General features: G+C 43.5%; 3 protein-coding genes across 8 annotated transcripts; 2 read left to right on the top strand and 1 right to left on the bottom strand.

Annotated features, from left to right (window-relative positions):
- The first annotated feature begins 34 nt into the window (after positions 1-34).
- On the top strand, positions 35-2679 carry MAGOH (mago homolog, exon junction complex subunit). The gene is made up of 5 exons (XM_074597011.1): positions 35-191; positions 354-412; positions 556-666; positions 960-1042; positions 1636-2679. The coding sequence occupies exons 1-5, from the start codon at positions 104-106 to the stop codon at positions 1733-1735; spliced, it is 441 nt and encodes a 146-aa protein (XP_074453112.1). The 5' UTR covers positions 35-103; the 3' UTR covers positions 1736-2679.
- Positions 2680-2827: 148 nt separating this feature from the next.
- On the top strand, positions 2828-10649 carry CZIB (CXXC motif containing zinc binding protein). Of its 3 annotated transcripts, XM_074597051.1 has the most exons (8): positions 2828-3116; positions 3209-3292; positions 4282-4338; positions 5115-5196; positions 5688-5719; positions 6128-6205; positions 9508-9573; positions 10407-10649. In XM_074597051.1, the coding sequence occupies exons 1-8, from the start codon at positions 3111-3113 to the stop codon at positions 10482-10484; spliced, it is 483 nt and encodes a 160-aa protein (XP_074453152.1). In that variant the 5' UTR covers positions 2828-3110; the 3' UTR covers positions 10485-10649. The 3 variants fall into 3 exon arrangements, with proteins under 3 accessions (XP_074453152.1, XP_074453154.1, XP_074453153.1); XM_074597053.1 differs by lacking the exon at positions 9508-9573 and having other exon boundaries at positions 2850-3116; XM_074597052.1 differs by lacking the exons at positions 9508-9573; positions 10407-10649 and adding an exon at positions 8055-9425 and having other exon boundaries at positions 2850-3116.
- Positions 4221-19507, bottom strand: CPT2 (carnitine palmitoyltransferase 2). 4 transcript variants are annotated; one of them, XR_012588631.1, is made up of 7 exons: positions 19134-19292; positions 18130-18210; positions 17909-18015; positions 14362-15666; positions 13278-13477; positions 11806-11952; positions 4221-4358 (listed from the first exon to the last, which is right to left on the bottom strand). XR_012588631.1 is itself a non-coding variant. In XM_074597050.1 (6 exons), the coding sequence occupies exons 1-6, from the start codon at positions 19265-19267 to the stop codon at positions 6659-6661; spliced, it is 1854 nt and encodes a 617-aa protein (XP_074453151.1). In that variant the 5' UTR covers positions 19268-19292; the 3' UTR covers positions 5722-6658. The 4 variants fall into 4 exon arrangements, 3 of the variants coding, with proteins under 3 accessions (XP_074453151.1, XP_074453149.1, XP_074453148.1); XM_074597050.1 differs by lacking the exons at positions 4221-4358; positions 11806-11952 and adding an exon at positions 5722-6685; XM_074597048.1 differs by lacking the exon at positions 4221-4358 and having other exon boundaries at positions 10935-11952.
- Between the last annotated feature and the right edge of the window lie 61 nt (positions 19508-19568).

Genomic DNA, 19568 nt, shown 5'->3' with positions numbered 1-19568 from the left:
GCAACCAATCGGAGCGGGGAGCGCTCTCCGCCCCGCCCCCGCGCGCCGTGACGCGCCTGGCCCGCGCCGCCGCGGCGCATGCCGGGGCGGCGGCGGCGGGACCATGGCGAGCGACTTCTACCTCCGCTACTACGTGGGGCACAAGGGCAAGTTCGGCCACGAGTTCCTCGAGTTCGAGTTCCGGCCCGACGGTGAGGGGCCGGGGCCGGGAGGGAGGGAGGGAGCGAGCGAGCGAGCGAGCGGGCGGGCGCCGCTCCCCGCTGCCGGGAGGACGCGGGGCCGGGCTGGGGCCCGCCCGCCTGCCTGGCGCTGCCTCGGCTGGGGGGGTTTAACGTCCGCCCTGTCTCCGTCAGGGAAGCTGCGTTACGCCAACAACAGCAACTACAAGAACGACGTCATGATCCGAAAGGAGGTACGGGGGAGGCGGCGGGGGGCGAGGGGGGGCGGGCGGCTCCGACGGGCCATGCCCGGAGCCGGGCTGGGGGCCGCGGGCGGGCCAAAGCGCACGGTCCGTGCGAGCGGAGCCGACCGTCCATGATGATGTGCCGTTCGTAGGCTTATGTGCACAAGAGTGTGATGGAGGAGCTGAAGAGGATCATCGACGACAGCGAGATCACAAAAGAGGATGACGCGCTGTGGCCGCCTCCTGACAGAGTTGGCCGACAGGTTGGTGTACAGGGTCATTTCTAATAGCTGATCGAATGTTTATGTGTTAGCTCATTAGAAACATAAATGAACGTTTTCTTTACATCAGCATTGTTTGTAACCAAGAGGGGAAACAAATATTATTTTAAAAGCTGGGCATGGTAATCTAGTCATGAGAGTTAATGTCATTCACAGCGCTGCTGCATTCAACACCTCTGTAATAAAAATGGAAAAGCCCTCATCTCAGTGCCTAGTTATTTCTGTAACTAATACCATAAAGCAGTAGTTTGACTTCCTATAATCTTATTTTTCAGGAGCTTGAAATAGTAATTGGTGATGAGCACATCTCCTTTACCACGTCAAAAATCGGTTCACTCATTGATGTAAATCAATCCAAGTACGTACTCTGCTTTTTTATGTTGCTGTTGTTTTTATGTAATGATCTATATGACAACTTGCTGATTAGCAGGTACTTGTATTTTATATTATTTCAAAGTACAGATCAGTTCCTGGGGGCACAAGTGCTCTGTGTTCCAGCGTAATGTACCAAACACTTTTAGACTGTGGCACTATGCATTATTTTTTCAGACTTGTTGAGCAGTTAACCTTCCTGCAGGAATCCCTGTTCAGGTGTACTCAAGAGTCTGACATGAACTGTCACTGTGACACTGATGTCTCTGGAAGAACCAAGACTTCTGTGTTCCACCTAAGCTGAAAAGACTGGCTATTGTCGTTTGTAAATCCAAAGTGATGTTACTACTTGCTTTCTTGATAAAAATGCAGATTTTGTCAAGACTTACAACTTGCAAACTTGAACTGTAGACTGTTTTATCAGTCCATGCAGGATGAAAAAAAACTGTTAATGTCTAAGATGATCTCTGAAAAGTCTCCCAGTAGGCCTTGGGTTTTTTAATAGGTTACTTCTATAAACTGGTCTCTTAAAACATCAGTCTGACTTTTTTTTTTCCTTCCTTCCGTTGTGCACTGCAGGGATCCAGAAGGCTTGAGAGTGTTCTACTACCTGGTCCAGGACCTTAAGTGTCTAGTCTTCAGTCTTATTGGACTACACTTCAAGATTAAGCCAATTTAAATCAAATAAACATAAGTTTGTACTGCAGCATCTGTACGGGGGGAGTGGGGGGGAAGGGGAAGGGGGGGGGAAACGCTGTTTCAATTTTTCACTATTTCTGGCCTGAAGCTTTTATGTATGTTAGAATTTTTTTTTATAAACTGTCAGTGACTGTCGTAATAAAATGGTGAGATCTGTATTTTTAATTTATAAGTTCTGGTGAGAAAGTGACTTCCCAGCACTTCTTTTATCATGGTACATTCAGCGTGTGTTACTTTAGTTGTATCACACAAAGCTATATTTCACCTCTCTATCAGTAGAAAATGGAATTAAGTCTGGCTCTGTAAAATGACACTTTTGCCAGCTGTCAAGATAAACTTCTGTTACTATCCCGAGCTGGATATTCTGTGGCCAGCTCAAATATACAAAACAACCAAGAAAGGTTGAACTACGTGATTCTTGGCGTCCCTGCCAACCTGGGCACCTGAGGCCCTGACTCTACACATGATAACTGGTTATAGCAAAGACACACGTCAACTTCCAAACAACCTGCTGCTGTGATTACCGCTTTGCTTTCAGAGCAGAAGTGGACAACAGGCCACGCGGGAGCCATCCAGGATCTTCACTGATACTCCAGCCAGCTTTAGAAACACTGAAAAGAAAAGCAATGTAGAATGTATTTAGTTTAGTTCCAGACTAGCACGTCTGTTGTGCAGAACTGATTAAGAGACTCAGAGGACCAAACACGTCTCAATTTCGAAATGGTAATTTTTGTAGAACCCTGTAGACTGGCACAGTGGTCCAGGGCTCCCTGCAGGCTCTGAGGGTGCTTCCCCACAGCTCTGCCACCCTGCGCCCTTTCTTTCCCTGGCACCTCTTTCTGTTTTTCCTAAATCAGTATCCACTGCGATTAAAAAAGGATTGTGATTAAATGACTTTTTAAGGTGGAAACACCTAACCCCCACTAGCTGTGCCAGCACCTCCTGCCTTTCCCCCTGCTCCCTCCCGCTCCCTCCCCACACGGCCCCGCTTCCCCACCGCCCCCCCGTTCCCCTCCTTCCCCCGAGCGGTCCGCCCCGCTCCCCGGGGCCCGGCCCGCCGCTCCTCCCGCCCGGGGCCGGGGCGGTGACGGGCCGCGCCGCCGGGCGCCATCTTGGCTGAGGGCAGCTCGGGCTTCCCGGCGGCTTCAGCGCGGCAGAGAGCAGCGGGAGGCGGCGGCCAGCTTGGCTGAGGGCACCAGTGCAGCGCGGTGGAGGGTGGGGGGGGAAAAATAACCAACCAAACCCAGCGCGAAAACCACGCAGCAGCGGGCTGAACCCGCCAGGGCTGACGGGGGCGGCCAGGACAGCCCCGACAGCGCGGCGGCGCCGTGAGGTGCCGGGCACCCTGCGAGGCCATGGGGGTAGGTAGGAGCCGGGAAGGGAGCGGAGCTGAGGTGAGCCGAGCCGAGCCGAGCCGAGCTGAGGGCCTCTCTCGCTGCCTCTTGCCTTGCAGAGGATCGGGCTGCAGCTGCGCGCCACGCTGGAGAACATCACGGGGCTGCGGGCCGCGGGCGAGGACTTCCGATGGTACCTCAAGGTGCGGGGCAGCCGCGGGAGCTGGGACAGGCCGTGCCGGGCGTTCGGGAACTGCCCGGCGGGACACCAGGCGAGGGAGGCCCGTGGCGCTGGATGTCACGTCACTCGGCTAAAACGGGATGTGTTTTTTTTCTTCCGCACGGTGCAAGCGGGCTGCTACAGGAGCAACAGATGTGATGGTAGAAATCTATAGGCACGTATACGTTAGTATATGCATGACGTTATATGTGAGTTTGCAATAACGAAGAGTCTTTAGTACAAGTGTTGGTTGGTACCTCCAGTGGTGAGGCGGTTGGTAATCCAATTCCCATTGGCAGGTAACCCAGGTAAACAGCAAGATCATAGAATCATAGAATGGTTTGGGTTGGAAGGGACCTTAAAAATCACCCAGTTCCACCCCCCTGCCCTGGGCAGGGACACCTCCCACCAGACCAGGCTGCTCAAAGCCCCATCCAGCCTGGCCTTGAACACCTCCAGGGATGGGGCATCCACAACCTCCCTGGGCAAACTGTGCCAGTGCCTCACTAAAGAATTTCTTCCTAATATCCAATCTAAATCTACCTTCCTACAATTTGAAACCACTACCTGTCATCCTGTTGCTACACTCCCTCTTAGTCCCTCCCCATCCTTCCTGTAGCCCCCTTCAGGTACGGGAAGCAGCTATAAGGTCTCCTCGGAGCCTTCTCTTCTTCAGGCTGAACAACCCCAGCTCTCTCAGCCTGTCCTCATTCTTTTATGTCTGGACCATGCTTTGTACCACATTTTCCACCCCCTGTGCCGAAGGGCAGGCCCTGTGGGGCGACCAGACCCGCCACGTCGGGTCAGCTCAGCAGCCTGTTGCAATAGATGGCGACTGGTACCTGCCTCTGGCTCCTCTCAGCTGGGAAACAGTGGGATGGTGGATCAGGAGGGCTCACATCAGCTTCTGCGGCTTTTTAATCCCTGTTTATTGACAGCTTTAAATGCTCTGGTTTGTGTTTTATTTTTCAGCTGAAATGTGGGAACTGTGGTGAAGTTTCTGAGAAATGGCAGTATCTGCGCTTGATGGTATGTGTCCCTGTTGTAACCTGCATCAGAACAAAAATGAGAAATCAAACCTGCCTCTTACACGCAAGGGATATTAGTGTCAGGGATGTGACGACTTGCGCTTTAGATGAGATAGTATTTTAATAGCTATATGCATTCAGGAAATGTTGTTATATTCTATATTAAATATATATATATATATTTGGAGACTGTTAACTGAAATATGCCATTGGAATGGTGACTGTTGGTGACAAAGTATTTAGGTCTGCTTTGAAAAGCTGCCTTTCTGTAAAACTTTAATTAGAAAAAAAAAATTTGAAGCGATACCAGAATAAGTTTGTGGCTGTAACGTATTTCTCTGATGCTGATGGAATCTTTTTGGAGAAGTTTAGGTAATTCAAGTTGAGTTAAGCATGCTAAATTAGCATTTGGAAACTGAAAAAGCAAGATAACATTTGTCAGGGATAGGAAGAGGTTCTGTTCTTAGGAACAATCATCCCTTTTTGTTGCATACTACTGAATGGTGAGAATGTATTTTGTGGAATTAATGGAACATGCCTATATGGACAAGACATAACTATTCATTATTCACTACTTTAAGTGTAGAACAGAATACTTTTGATAATCACAGCTTTCTGAATTATAGATCTCAGTAATTTAAAAAAAAGCCTTCTCATTGCAATATTTTTAACAAGTTAAAGACCATTGTTGTAAAAACTACTTTACCTTTGCAGAGGTTTCCAGTGGCTCAGCTAGAGTGCAGTTAAAAATGATGTCGCTATTGTCATGGTTTTTAGGACAGTGCTCCCCTGAAAGGAGGCAGAGGAAGCGCCACTATGGTGCAGAAATGCAAGCTGTGCTCCAGGGAGAACTCCATTGGTATGTGCTTGAGGCATCATCCATTTTACACTTTTTCACCTAAGTTTATTTTTGAGTCCTCATTCTTGCTCGATACTGTTTGTAAAGAGCATTCACCGGGGATTTCTTTCCTTGTACGTGGGTGCTTGAGTTCACAACAGGTACGTGCTTGTCACCCTGCTCATGAAGGAGACAGCAAGGCCTCCTGGTGAGTTCAGGTTTCTGCATGAGCAAAACTCATATCCTTAATGTCATTTTACAAAAGCGCATAATTCTTTTTGCATTGGTAGGGTAACAAGATGGTGTAATGTAAACTTCTCAGGAGAAGTGAGAAAAATTGAATTCTGCCTTTTGAGGGCCAACTACAGGAACTGCTTGGTTACTTTATTTCTTTTACTTTGTATAAGGAAATTTCTTTCTGAAATTAAATTATTATTAAATAATATAATTATTCTGAAATAAATCTGAAGACATAATTCCACTCACTTTTACACTTCTGACTTTTTTTTCAGATATTTTAAGCCAGACAATCAAACCTTACAACGTAAGTTTGCTTCTCTTTTATATAACAAGTGAAAGATAAGTAAGGATTAATAATATTTTTGAGTTTTTGCTTTATCATCACATTCTTCTTTCAAGAGCACAAAAAGCTGGTATTCTCCTCTGACATAAAATTGTCTGTGCTACATTTCATAAGGAAAACAGAAAACTGTATCACTCAAATTATAGGCAATTATATACTGCTTGTATTAGTTTCCTTCCGAAGGCTTCATTGTGGCAGATTAGGAAATTCTAACTAATGACCACCTATTATATGAGCCCTAGGATTTTGCTGTCACTTGGGACATCAGAGGTGATAGTACTGCCTTTAAAGCAATTCATTCCTAGACTAATGCTTGTCGCTGTCTTCCTGTGTTAGATGAAAACTGATGGTACTCTGACTCAATTATAGGCTGAAGACAGCGAGAAGTTCAAAACGATAGTGGAGTTTGAATGCCGAGGTCTGGAACCAGTTGACTTTCAACCACAGGTGAGTTCTTATTTGTGATTTGTTTCTCAATTTTTAAGAGCACTTCTTATAGACTCTAGAGCGATAAAATACACACTATTTGAAAGGGTATGGCTCCACCTGGGATGTCCTAGACCTCCCCAGTTTTACATCCTTTCCACAGTTCCTTCTTTTACTTCATTTTACTCCCAAAAAACCCCAAAACCACAAGCAGCAAACACTAACAACTCTGGTATTCTTTGTGCCTGTAAAATCTAAAATTAAATACACCTTAGAGTTGTGTTAAATTGACATACAGGTGACTCAGCACTGCTCATTTGAGCTCATTTGAAAGGTCTTCACTGCACAGGTCATTGCAAAAGGTCATCTTTCCCAAGGGGGAATTGCAGGAGTGCACCATCAGATAGCCACATTCAGGAGAGGGGCACTTTGCGTCTTGGTATGTCACAGAGAGCAAATGAAGTTCAGCTCAGGTTATGAACAGTCTTTGGTATATGGCCTCTAAAAAAAAAATAAAATTTTCTTTGAGATCTGACATCACCAAAGCCATAGGAAATGAATATTGGCATTTTTCCGTTTGAAACTTGATGAGACAAAGGCTGAAGATTGACAGTGGTTAAAGACCGTTGCAAAGTGCTCCTCAAGGTCCAGAGTTAAAGGATTTCTTCAGGGCCAGGCCAGTCTTCCCTGATTCATTTGCTTGTGCATGGTCATGCTGTATGCCAGCTAACTCCCTACTATATTTAACCTATTATTCCAGTCGGATTAGGTGTAAATAGAATGATAAATATAAACCTGCCTTATCCTTCCCTCAGACTGTGACACTGTGCTAAGAAACAGACCAAAAAAAGCTGATCCTACAAAGAATTCGGTATAAATAAAATCACCACTGCAGTGTTCTGCAGGAGGTCTTCTTTTATCTAATTATTTATTTATGTGAAGCCCATCTTTTTGAGGAACAGAATGGTTATTAGTTTATTCCTGTTTGAAAGCTTTGCAGACCTAGGAGCTTGCACTTCAAGGAAAATGTATGAGAAGGCCACAAAATGCAGGAGATGTTCATAGCTCTGCATCCTGGCTGTCAATTTTATTTTTATCTGCAGATCAAAGACTGCACACCTGTCATAAAGCTTTTAATTTGTCAAAGTTTGGTCTGTGCACTCTATTTGAGAGCACACTTCAATCCCTGAGCAGATATTTCAGTGACTTTTCTGATGCCTAAATGAGTAAATATACAGAGTTCTGCAGTTCCAGATAATTCTATAAACTGATTTATATTTGACGTGATTGAAGCCAGCCTGGCTTCTCCACAACCTTAGATCTGGCTTCGATTAGCACCAAACAGGATAGGCCATAGCATTACTGTATCTTTTTTGTATTTTTTTATAGATATAATACACCCATACCTGAAGTCAATTTAAAGTAGCTTAATATTTGCATGCCATATTCAAATTATAGTAGTTTTCTCAAAAAAATCACTGGAGTCCGAAAGAGAAGGTATCCTTTGTGGGATATAAACCCTCTTTTCCTACCTAGTAGCAGCAACAAATTCAAACTAGGTACTTGTGTGTTCAAATAATGGGCTAGGACAATTTTTTCCCCCAAATTACTTATCTTTCCTGTTTAATGTGCTTAAGTAGGTACATCTGCAAATTCTGATATGCCATTTTTGTTTTTACTTGAGCATAGTTCAAGTAAAGGCTGCAACTAAAAAACTGAGTTTTCTTTATAAAATTTCCTTTAAACTTTCTTAAGCTTCTACACTTTGTGGCACAACCAACGGTTTCTTTGGTAACAAAGGCGTGACATATCACTGCGTTATGCAGTCAGGGGGCAGTTTTGGTTCTTTGCTGTGTGTTTCTGCTTTTAGCCGCTGGTCCTTCGCCGGTCAGCAGAGGGCAGACGAGTCACTGCAGGTCCCAGCTCCCTTCAGCAGAGGTTACTCCAGTCTCTGCCCTGACGCCAAAGCTGTAAGAACGCAAGTCCGGCTGCGTGTCTGCTACAGCAGCTTGTAATTCCAGTCACATGGCTTCTTGTTCCTTGGAGGGCTGGTGAATACCTCCAGGTGGCAAAACCAAGGCTTCTTTTATTTTTCTAGTGTTTGTTCTAGACTGCAGCTCTGCATTTTTGTCCTCCCGTGATGCTGATCTCCCTCTGCACCCCTGACAGTTCCCTTGAGATGGGCTTCTGACAATGATATAAAGGCCATTATGCACACTGTGCCCTGCAGATAGCTGTCCTGTTGTTCCGTCTGCCACACTCCGTAGTTTATTCAACTCCCAAGTGCTTAACCTTCCATTCAAACCCCAAAGTATTTTAAAATCATGTGGCTTACATCACATATTCTTACACAGTTAAACGTCTGACTGGCACTATTGGGGATTTCTTTATCAAAAATGCAAGTGTAGATCCCTTGCAGAAAACCAGGAAGAAGCTATTTTTGCTTTTTAAATAAAATTCTGTAGTTAGAAATGGCAATGTAAGAAACCTTCCTATATGCTACAGAGGTAGCTGAGATTTTAAAATTTACTTTTAAAACTAATAAAACAATTTACAGCTTGATAACTGTGAACCCTAAAACAGGAAAGCTGTTCCTACAGAACATAGAAAAGAACACCTTGTTCTTGTGCTATACCCCACCAATAAACTATTTCCTTCCTAGTGCTATCCTTCCCTTCACCTCTTTAAAAACAGCAAAGTAACAACAGTGAAGAACTCTCCCATTTGAAATGATTGTTTGGGTATACTAATCTGTTCATTCCTTTCAGGTAAAGCTTGCCAGTAACTTCTGCACCCCAAATACAGGCTGCTCCTTCTCTCGAGTGTCTTGGATACTAATGATATTTAAGCCAAAACTATTAACTTTCTTCCACATTTTCTGATTTTTTTCTTGCACTGTAAGTTTATTGTGAAGCTATTTTATACATAATGCCGGTATGGATCCTAAACACAAAGCTATTAGTGGTTGGATGCTGCTACATAAACTTAGAAACTCAGGTTTAACATTATCTAGAATCCTTGGAAACACCTTTTTGGCAGGAAAAAAATACAGAAGCAGTGTTCCCTCATTTGACTCTGTGGTTCCTCAGACTGAATTTTCTCAGTTCACAAACAGGGTCACAACCTTATATTGACCCTTACCCAGGAAAGAGCTTTCTAAAAACTCTAAAAACCTAAAAATCATTCTTTCTACCTAATGTAAAAGAAATACAATAAAAGTTTGTGCTGAGTTACTTTCTTTAAACATATTTTTTCAATGATATTTATTATTTTCTTGGTCTTAAAAACTTATTCTTAAAAACTTACTGCAAATGTGTTTTCAGGCAGGGTTTGTTGCTGAAGGTGCAGAATCTGGCACACCTTTCAATGACATAAACTTGTTAGAAAAGGTACGTTCTCTCAGTTTCGTTAGAAAATCTGATCATCTAGCTTTCTTTCCCTAAGTCGCTAGTCCAAAATACACACCCTGCACATGCAAGAGACAAGTTTTGCCCTTTCATGCAGGCATGGGAAGGTCATAGCTGGAGAGAGAAACGAAATCAACTATGAACGACCAGCATTACTAACAGTGTCATTTTAGAAGTGCGCCTTTTATAGCTTAGCAGCTGACAAAGGTAGAAATCCAACTTTTTCTTTTAAGTCACTCAGGAATTCCAGAGAGCAAACACCTGGAATACTAAATGTCTGGGATTATTCAGAGTGTTGAACTGATTTTTCTAGGAAGGTGCCTGCATTTTTTTCTGTAAGCAAAAATATTAAAAAGTAATATAAAGACACCGTCCTTCAAAGCTCAGGGTAACGATTCCAGCATTGCAAATCTTCCTTGGCTGTGAGCAAGGATCTCAAGGTCAAATCTGTTCCCTGGTATCCTACTTGGCAGGGATCTGCTTGTCTGCTTACCCACCTGACAAGGGTATTGTAAATGATAGATAATCCTTTCATCTGCCATGGCTGTTGTCCACTACAGGCCGTGGACTATATATGAAAAAAAAAAATTGTTAAAATAAAAACACTGAGACTGAAGCTCATTTAATTTCAGGTCAGTGCTCTGGCTTCTCTCAGGTATTAGAACGTAGCTTAGTGACTGCACAGTGCTCTCCACAGAAATCTAAGACCCAAACTTTGAGAAAGGCTTAGTTTCAGTTTGAATTCCAGTCTGTGATTTAGATGCTATTGCATTCTGTCTTCTGTGACTAATCATGTGAAATCTTATTTCCTATAGGATTGGAATGACTATGATGAAAAAACAAAGGAATCTGTTGGAATCTATGAAGTTACCCACAAATTTGTAAAATGCTGAAGTTCATACCCCTAATAAATCTTGACATGCTTACTGATGAAGGAGCTGTAACCATCAGAGACTCAGTTTCCTGCGAGTTACTTTTCACATGGCTGTACTGCAGAAATGGAAACCTAAATTGTACTCACTTTCTCCAGGATGTCCTAATAAAATATTTTCCACAGAGCACTTTGAGATGGCCTCAGTATAAACTGAAAATAGTATATACACTTGACATTTTTGTTAATGTTGTCTTTTTTGGGAATATATATGGTTGCGATGGACTGTAAATTACTATTCTATCAACAGAAACTACTTGGACAACTTATTGCCTTAAAGTTTTTAATAGCCTATCACCACGAAGTACCCACGTTTGATTCTCCAGCATAAGCAAGTAAGTTTTTTTCACCCACCACTCCTATCACCAGGAAGTGGCTGAGTATTACTAAAAGACTGCGTTAACTGATCAAGTGAAAAGGTTCATCTTTAATAGCTTTCAGTCAGTTCAAGTAAGGACCCTGAGGTGAGTTTACTGAGAACTCATTAAGCTTGACCATTACTGACACACATAGCTCTTACAATCTTCTGAAAATCAAGTTATCTTTCTGAGAGTGTCATTAAGTAAACCTCACTTATTAAGTAAACCTCACTTATTTCTAGTTGAAGACAAATGTACTTCTTGGCAAGTGTGCCAGCTGTTCTCATGTTTAAAAAAAAACAACAACCAACCAAAAACACAAACGCAAAAACCTTTAGTGAACTTCATTCAGACTTTTGGTCTGATTGTTTCCTTCATCCCCCCCAAATGATCACCTTCCTTTCTTTGTTTAAACGAACAATAACAATCACAGTAAGTTTTAAAATAATTCTTTTCAACTGAAAACTAGAACAGCATATTACAGGCTGCAGAAGAAACAGCCATGACTAGGAAAAGAGTTTGGACTTATATATTTAAAGCATGCCGCTCCCCTTCCTAGCACCTGCACTTCATGCTTCAAGATACGGTATTGCTTACACTTACTGTGATAAAGGAAAAAGACACTAGGAGAACCTGGAAGCTGAAATATCCAAAGGAAGAGTAAAAGCAAGGAGGTTTCTGAGCTTCTGAACCTAATCTGTCACATCCAACCAACGTGCTCAGACTTTATGTTCTGCTGATATATTTGGTTGTCCAGGACACACTGGGCTGTGCTGAAAGACATGAGCTGCATTAGCTTTACACTGAGCTGCAGAGGCAGACGCTACTGTGCTATTCAGCTCCAGAGTAAGAAACGTCTTCCCAGAAGAAAAAGACTGGAAGTCAAGAGGGTTTAAAAGGCAGAGGAGTTCAAGTTATACATACCATAATGAATTTTGTGCAGCAAGGGTTATCTCATGCAAAGGGCATCTGTGTTGTAATCCCAGCAACTCTGAGCACCTTTGGCTTCTTAACCAAAAAAGGCCCGTTCCCCTTTTGCTATCACCCACTTTGTAGCTGGCAGAGTCCCACCTGTGAACAGCATGTGAGGAACCTGTCTGCATCAATGTTCACAGCATCGCTAAGTTTTACTGGTGTCTATGCTCAAGCTCCTGCAATCCTTCTGACAGTTCTATCAAGTCTTAGTCTTCAGAATTTCTGTGACAAGCCCCATGCATTAAAGAAGCAGCTCTAGGCACTAAGACTGGCATTTGCTACAATAAATAGTCAAAAGTTGTAGCTGACAGAACAAGGAGGAAACAGGAAAATGTTCTGTCGAGGTTACTTTCCCACAGTAAGAGGAAGTTTGGAAAGAGAGAACCCCAAAAGATACAAAGTTCAGCGATTTTTCTTTTTTAAGGCACAAGAGCACAGGTCTATGTAGCAAAACAAAAGCAGGTTATTGGACAGACTTCACATCTGGAAAGGGAGAGCCAACACTGCAGCATGCTTTGCTTTCAGCAGTGTTCCTTTCAACCTCTGTAAAAAACATGAGCTATTGATAAAGGGACTATCCATTCTGTCTAATTTTGATATGGCAATAAAAGAACTTTGTAGTTATTAATAGACAGTTTTATTACAATACAGTCTTTTCCAGTCAATTTAACAACACGGTGATTGCAGGTTACTTAAAGCCTCCCACTTCATTTTTTGTTTCTCAAAAAGCTGTTACAGTGGAAAGGCTTCAAGCAGTTGAGGCACAATCAGTTCCAGCATTAATTCAAGTTTAAAGAGAAAAGTAAGTGTGATGAGTTGGTAAGTGAGCTTACTGCAAGAGTGCAAATGTAACCACTCTTTCACATTTAAAATTACTGCATATGGTTGTTTTTTTTAAATCAAACGGTTTAAGAGCGGTATCACAGTGCTGTTGTCTGTCCCAACATTCATGGAACATAGATGTTCCGAGTTCATAAACTCGGTAACAATGCTTTTTATTTTAAATAATGTGTTTAAGAACACATGGATCTGTTGGAACAGATCAATCTGTTACTTAATTTTGACATTGTGAATGTCTGTATTTCCTGAAACATGCACTCAAGGTCTGTACTTGATTTCTTTAAAATAGGTATAAATTTCATAGTGAATCTAACAGTATTCAAGTTCAACAAAGACAAACGAAGCCAATTAAGCTGGGCAGTCTCAGCCACATTGAACACTGATTAGTGTACCAAGTAGACGGTCTGCATTTTGTACTGCAACTGTAAAGTGTTCTAATGTTTTTGTGTCTAACTACCAATTTTCTTGCCCTTTAAAACATTAAAGATATCTTCTAGTGACTTGTATATACACTGAAGGTATTCTTTACCATTCCTAGTTGGGTAAGAGGAAACATTACAACCTATCCAATCATCATGTACCTGATATCCTACTCCAAAGCCATCGGACACCACGGGGCCAAACCCCCCTAACTGCACAGCTGGGCTGACCAATGTGCTTGTAGAAATGATGTTGTGATTAAGGCGAGCGTAGGCTTGGTCTTGATAGAAATCAGGCAGTGCGATACCTTTGGATAACGCTAAATAGCGCAAGCCAAAGAGATGTCGGTCAAATCCCTGACCTGTTAAAATAAAATAACAAGTATTAGAGAGATGACTAATTTCTGTGGGAAGTAAACTCACTTATTTTGACATCACATCATTTTTCAGCCACAAAAGAGGAGGTCTACAGAACTGGGGTTTATTTTCATATTTCAGGAAATTATTTTTCAGAACCCAGACATTCTGCACTTGTATTACATGTATCCTAGGGAATGAGGGCTTGCTGTTTTACTGCTAGCCTCAACCAGGAATCATGATAGTAAAAAAAAATGCAATGTTAACAGGCAATTTTAATAATACATTGCATTCTTTGATTAACTATTTATCCAAACGTACCTATGTTGTTTAAAACAGAGAAAGGCTTTCCTAAAATTTATAAATCTAAAGAGGAAAAGGATCTTGTATCAACAAAAGGAGACAAATTTTAGACTCCACGGGGTAATGTTAAACAGCCAATTTTACTGAAACAATACAACAAGTTACGCTTCTGGAACAGACAATTTAAAAGAAAGCACTTAGAAAAATGCCAGTAGTATCACAGCCAAAGAATCAGTTTGATTTGGAAGTTTTTAAAGCCTTCGTCCTCTGCAGGGATAAGACAGTAACTCCTCAGACATAAAGCGGAAGTTCTTGGTTGCCTTGGGGAGTACAACAAGCACTAAAGTATAAAAGATTCTCAACACATTCTCAGTGGAGTGGGAAGCACAGAGGCACTCTCCTCCATCAAGGAATGAGTCTTAGAGAATGCCTTTTAAACTGCAGCTTTCTGCTACTGTTTTCGTCAAGTTTACATTACATTAACCTCCATCAAAATTAAATTACTTAGTTGTGAAGTTCCTGTTTACAGCAACCTTAATAGACATTTTAGTGCAAAAGCAAGAGTGTTTGATATATTCCTACTTACCCATAGCAGCTTCTTTTGTCAAACGGCCATGGTATTTTGAGCACTCCACTATCAGCTTCTGAAGCTCTTCTGTGCTATGCTTAGACAGTTCCCTGACAAAAGCTTCCGAACATTTCTTCGTATGGATAGAGGCAGGACGTATAGTTTCTGTACGACCATGTTTGAAAGCTGCAGTACTACAAGACTCATATGTAGCAACAGTCTGATTGTATTGTCTAAAGAAAGCCATCTGGAAGGCAAGCTGAGCCACAGCATCTGGGCTTACCTTCTTCTTCTTTAGAAGCTCCTTGCCCCCTTCATGGAACTGAATCAGATTAAGAGACAGTGCTTCTACGCTGGCATCGAATTTCTGTTTGGCTTTTGTAATTCCTGCTTTTAAGGCATCATTTAGCTTAAAGTCAAGTTTCTGCACTGCTCTAGAAGAGTCTACTGAAGCAGGCTGGGACTGGGGGCTGATGGCTGGTGCCTTGGTGCTATCTTTAAAAACCTCGTTCTGGAACCTGAGCACAGCCACACCATCTCCCCAGGAATGTTCAAAATTAATTCCTGCAGTGCCATCCTTAGTTATAATAAGATTAAAGGATTTGTCATACCAGCGGTTAGCACCATCTCCATGCAACATAGTGTGGGACAAATGCACAAAGTCTTTAATGGGAAAGTCATCTAAACTTAAACAAAACACAGCAGAGTCTACTTTTTGAAGAGCTTCTTCATTGCCATTATCCAGTAGATTCTTTCTCAGCAATGCCCACGTATCTCGGTTTTCACTGGAGAGGTAGCCAAGAGGAAAGGCCGGGGCTGGACTGTTGTCGCTGAGGATGTATTTCAAGTGTGCTTGTATTTCTGAAGGTTTCAACATATTTCCATCTCTATCAAGAACATCAAATACATAAAAATTCCCATTTCTCTGTACCAGTAAATGTTTTGCCTTTTCATCTGTATAAAGCTCATCTCTGTTGAGTTTAGGCAGCCGCGTAGAATTGAAAAGCCTGAAGTACTGAGACATATCTAGGGGGTATGCATTGACCATGTAGGCACCAAACCAAGAAAGTGAAGAAGGCACAAATCGGATAATTTTTTTGAAGATCTCAGTGTCACTTTTTTCCGGATTGAGGTGAAAAACCTCTGGTTCAAGAAGACCAGCCCTGAAGGTCTTCATGAAACGTATAGCAGAAACTGTCATGTTCGTAGCTCGTATGAGCTGATCGTTATATTCAGATTTCGGATCAGGATTAAAAGACATAAATGCATTAAAATTCAAAACAACAGGTTCACGTGCTTTTAGGTACATGTCAAACCAGGGACCTGAAAATGGAGAGTTGAAAAATAGGTCAGAACAAAAAAGCAGCTTACTGAGTCAGACCAGAAGTTCATGTAGTCAATATCCTGTCTCCAACAGTGATCATGAATAATACCTCTTCAAGTTCATACAAACAAGACAAACATATGCAGTGATTCCCCCAAGGATTCTCCCAACCTCCAATTATGAAGAAAGGTACTGTATTTACTAATTGTAAAAATGCTGTGTATGGAGCAATCCATATCAAAAGCGTAAATGTCAGCAGCAGCGAGAGACAATTTCCAAGTTTTCCGTATGGCTCAGTGATAAACCATAACTCCCACCACATACAATGCAGCTCCCCAGGACTGTACTTTGGTGCACACCTCACATCTGGAATGGAATATGCCTTTACCTATTCTTAAGCTATTGATTTCTGCAACTCTCTGTCACTGAGGGCATGCTTCTCTTTAGAACCATATTTATTTCTGATACAGAGTTTTGCTCATTCCTGGCAGCACTCCTCCATCAACATTTGCTGTTTTACATTTCCACCTCCTTCCTCTTTCTCTCCACTAAAATGATCAGCACAGGCCAAAACTCTTGATACCAATGCATTCCCATTGGTCTCTCAAGCTGGCAAAAAGACGAGGTTACAGGGGACCTCACAGTTATTCTTCCAGGCCTAAAATTGACTTCAGAAAGCAGAATTACATTTGATACCCACAGGTCTTTTAGACAGTCTGTCAGCATAACAAGAGGCATGAATGTGACCCAAAGGTTTTGTCCTTGACAAAACCAAGGGAATCAATCATAGCTGTAAAAAGCAGTCACACTTTTACACCTGTTAATGAAACGAAAATCCAGGGGGCATACACAGAGAAGGCATTTTTTAGGTAAGTTCTATTTCATTATCATTAGCAAGTTCAAACTCAGCAAGCTCTGGTATTGCACACTGAGTGGATACAGACCAACGAAGCAAGCGCACACCAACTTCATCTCAAGGCAGCCACTGTATTAAAAATTATTATTCCAAGCCTGGATCGGTCACCAGTAGAACCTTCTAGCTGGGCTGTAAGAAGGGCAATGGGTAACTCGAGGACCTAAATTACAACTTTAATTCCAGGTCCTCACAGGTGAGTAACTAGCCTTCATCTACCGTTTTAAAACCACATCTGTCAGCGTCACATAGCCTTTTAACCTTGGACTTGAAAGTCCAAGGTGGAGGCAACTATACCTACTTTCAGAAACCAATTTCAAGTGGAACAGGTCTTTCATGAGGCCTGAAAAGAATAATAACTAAACAAACAGAAATACAAACACCCCACAGTTCACAGACACAAAGCAGCATGCTGGTTAGTGTTGACAAACACCATAAAGCCACCAGTTAAAACACCAGATGTTGTTCAATGTGAACAGAAAGTAAAAGATAACAAACCGAACAGCAGCTTTTGTGAAATGATCTGGTATTCTCCACAGAACTCGTGGTAGCTACCACCCTTATAGCTAGTGTCAACAGATAGCAAGGACAGAAGTGCATTCACTGGGCAACATGCAAACTTCTACTTCCACAGGTATTTGAATACTTCCACCTCTGTTGCTATCCACCCAAATACTTTCATAAGCAGACACTTGTATTTTTAAGTCAATGGAAGCAATAATAAGGAATAATAATAAAAAGCTATATGCACACTCTCACTCTCTTAATGTGTTTTTCTTTATTCTCATCTTCCTCTTTCTGTCAATCCTTTTGTTTTGCTCTTTAGCACAATACGGTTTTGTAGTTTTGGGGGGGGTTAAGTCCAGAGCACTGTCCACCTCTGCCTCCCAAAGCTTAGTCGTATTTTCTGATCCCCTCAGAGTTCAGTTTTCTTTCTAAATAACTTGGAATTATTTGAAAATGATTGCTTTGGTTTCCTTAAGGAAGTTAGCAGTTAAGCTACTCTATTAGACAGCAATGAAAAAAGAAAAAAGATAAACGCCATAAACTCAAATTTAAATACAGTAACTCATGAAAAAGCACCGTTTTTCCAATATCCACCTGCCCAGAATTCTGGTATATACAAGTGAGATGATGGGCATTTTTCTTTCCATCAGAGACTCAGAATTTGCTCAAATACAGTCACAGGTAATATTCACAGTACGTTATTCCAAGTTTACAGAGTAGAGAACTTAATGCTACAAATAAAATAGGCTGAAGCTTATAAACTGCCTGTTATCAAGCATGATGATCTACAGACTCTGTCTACATCCAATAGGCCAACATACCTGTGATATAACTAGTATGCTTGTTCTGATTATCTTGAGCAACCAGTTGCTCATGCAGCTCTCTTCCAATTCCCTTTTCAAAGTGATGAGCAAGTTCTTCAGTTTTCCTACAGCAATTAGTAAGAGACAAAATGCTGTCAGAAGTCATATTTTTTTATATATAACACTTGGCTTTGAAGCAGCACATGCTACTGCAATACGCATATCTTGTTTGTCCATACCTGAATTGGTCATCATTTAAAAGTGGTTTCTGGGCATTCAGATATCTCGTAATTGTATCTTCTAATTTGGGAACTGGCAGCCTGAAGGAAGGGGAAAAGACATGTGCTTTATAAACAATAGTACTAATGAAGCCTGTTTCTTACACAGCCGTCTCTCTTTGCCTTCCCTCTTCCCTATCCTTCCTTTTATCCCATATTATCCAAACAGCTCAAAAGCTTCCTGTGGAAGATGAGAAGAAAGAGAACAGATGGACATATGTCACCACAGCATAAGGTTCTTGGAAAACAAGGCAGAAAAACAACTTGACCGTCTGGTTCCAAAGGTATTGCAGTGGAGGTTCTCAATAACTTACAGGGAATACAACAACATGAACCACCGCAAGGAGAAGCAGCTACTTAGGAGGACGGTTTAGTTCCGCAGCCACCCCTGCATCGGGACCTCCCCTCACTGCTGGGGCTGAACATCGACTCTTCCTTGCAAATTTCCTAACCAGTATCTTTGTCATCTTCTTCTCGCCCTAAACACTAAAACGCTCTTTTTACTATAAAATAACCCTGTTACACTCACGGAAGCTACTTTGCACCCTGAAGGGATGTGTCAGTAGTAGGCCTGTAGTCACATTTACTCTTTAAAAAATAAAATCATTCCTGTCCGCTGTGATTTAGGCAGAGCACGTACAACACGAGGCGAGTAGCACCCGCCGAGCGCGGCTGTTCAGACCCGGGAGGGAGGGCATTTCCCCCCCCCCCCCCCCAGCCCTGCGGACACCCGGGGCCGCCGGCCCCACACGGCCGCCTGCCGCCACCGACCTCCGCCCGCGTCCCCCCGGAGCCCCGGGCGGCCACCCCGGGGCCGGCAGCCCCGGTCGCTCCCCGGAGGTCGCTCACTGCGGGTCCTGCCCAGGCCCCCGCCCGGCAGCGCCTCAGGAGGCCGCGGGACGGGCGGTCCGGGAGGGCATGGGCCCGGCGGGCGCAGCAGGGAGCGGAGCCGCGGCCCGCCGTACCTGGGCAAGCTCTTCTGGTAGTGCATGGTGGGCACGATGCTGCGGTGCAGGTACTCGGCAGCGCCCGCCGAGCTGTAGCCCCGCCGCCAGCCCGCCGCCGCCCGCCGCAGCAGCAGCTGCCGCCGCGCCGCCATGATGCCCGCGTCAGAAGCCGTGAGGCGCCGCCCGCGACGCTCCCCTCGCTGCCGCCCCGATGGCAGCCGGCCCCGTTCGGGACGAGCTCACAAGGGCCCCCAGCGGAGGCGGCAGCTCGGCAGGTGGCGGCGCCTCGCGCCGGAGGGGCTGGGGTTGGTTCCCCGACAGCCGCCCGGGGAAGGGACGAGGGGGAAGCAGCTAAATGGCGGCCGGGGGGTCCCCCAGCCCGCCCCGGCAGCGGCGGCTCCTCCGGCGCACGGCCGTCCGGGGGCGGGGGGGGAAATCCCAGCGGTAAAACTC

This window comes from Larus michahellis, chromosome 8 (genome assembly GCF_964199755.1).
Source record: "Larus michahellis chromosome 8, bLarMic1.1, whole genome shotgun sequence".
NCBI lineage: Eukaryota > Metazoa > Chordata > Aves > Charadriiformes > Laridae > Larus > Larus michahellis.
Note: the sequence above shows the minus strand (reverse complement) of the source record. Positions and strands in the feature narration are given on the sequence as shown.

Coding starts and splice junctions, on each gene's coding strand:
- MAGOH (XM_074597011.1), top strand. CDS start 104: ATGGCGAGCGACTTCTACCTCCGCTACTACGTGGGGCACAAGGGCAAG. Junction 413..555: donor ACGTCATGATCCGAAAGGAG/GTACGGGGGAGG, acceptor TGCCGTTCGTAG/GCTTATGTGCACAAGAGTGT. Junction 1,043..1,635: donor ATTGATGTAAATCAATCCAA/GTACGTACTCTG, acceptor TGTGCACTGCAG/GGATCCAGAAGGCTTGAGAG.
- CZIB (XM_074597051.1), top strand. Junction 6,206..9,507: donor CAGTTGACTTTCAACCACAG/GTGAGTTCTTAT, acceptor ATGTGTTTTCAG/GCAGGGTTTGTTGCTGAAGG. Junction 9,574..10,406: donor ACATAAACTTGTTAGAAAAG/GTACGTTCTCTC, acceptor TATTTCCTATAG/GATTGGAATGACTATGATGA.
- CPT2 (XM_074597047.1), bottom strand. CDS start 19,267: ATGGCGGCGCGGCGGCAGCTGCTGCTGCGGCGGGCGGCGGCGGGCTGG. Junction 18,211..19,133: donor TACCAGAAGAGCTTGCCCAG/GTACGGCGGGCC, acceptor CCCTTCCTTCAG/GCTGCCAGTTCCCAAATTAG. Junction 18,016..18,129: donor TTAAATGATGACCAATTCAG/GTATGGACAAAC, acceptor TAATTGCTGTAG/GAAAACTGAAGAACTTGCTC.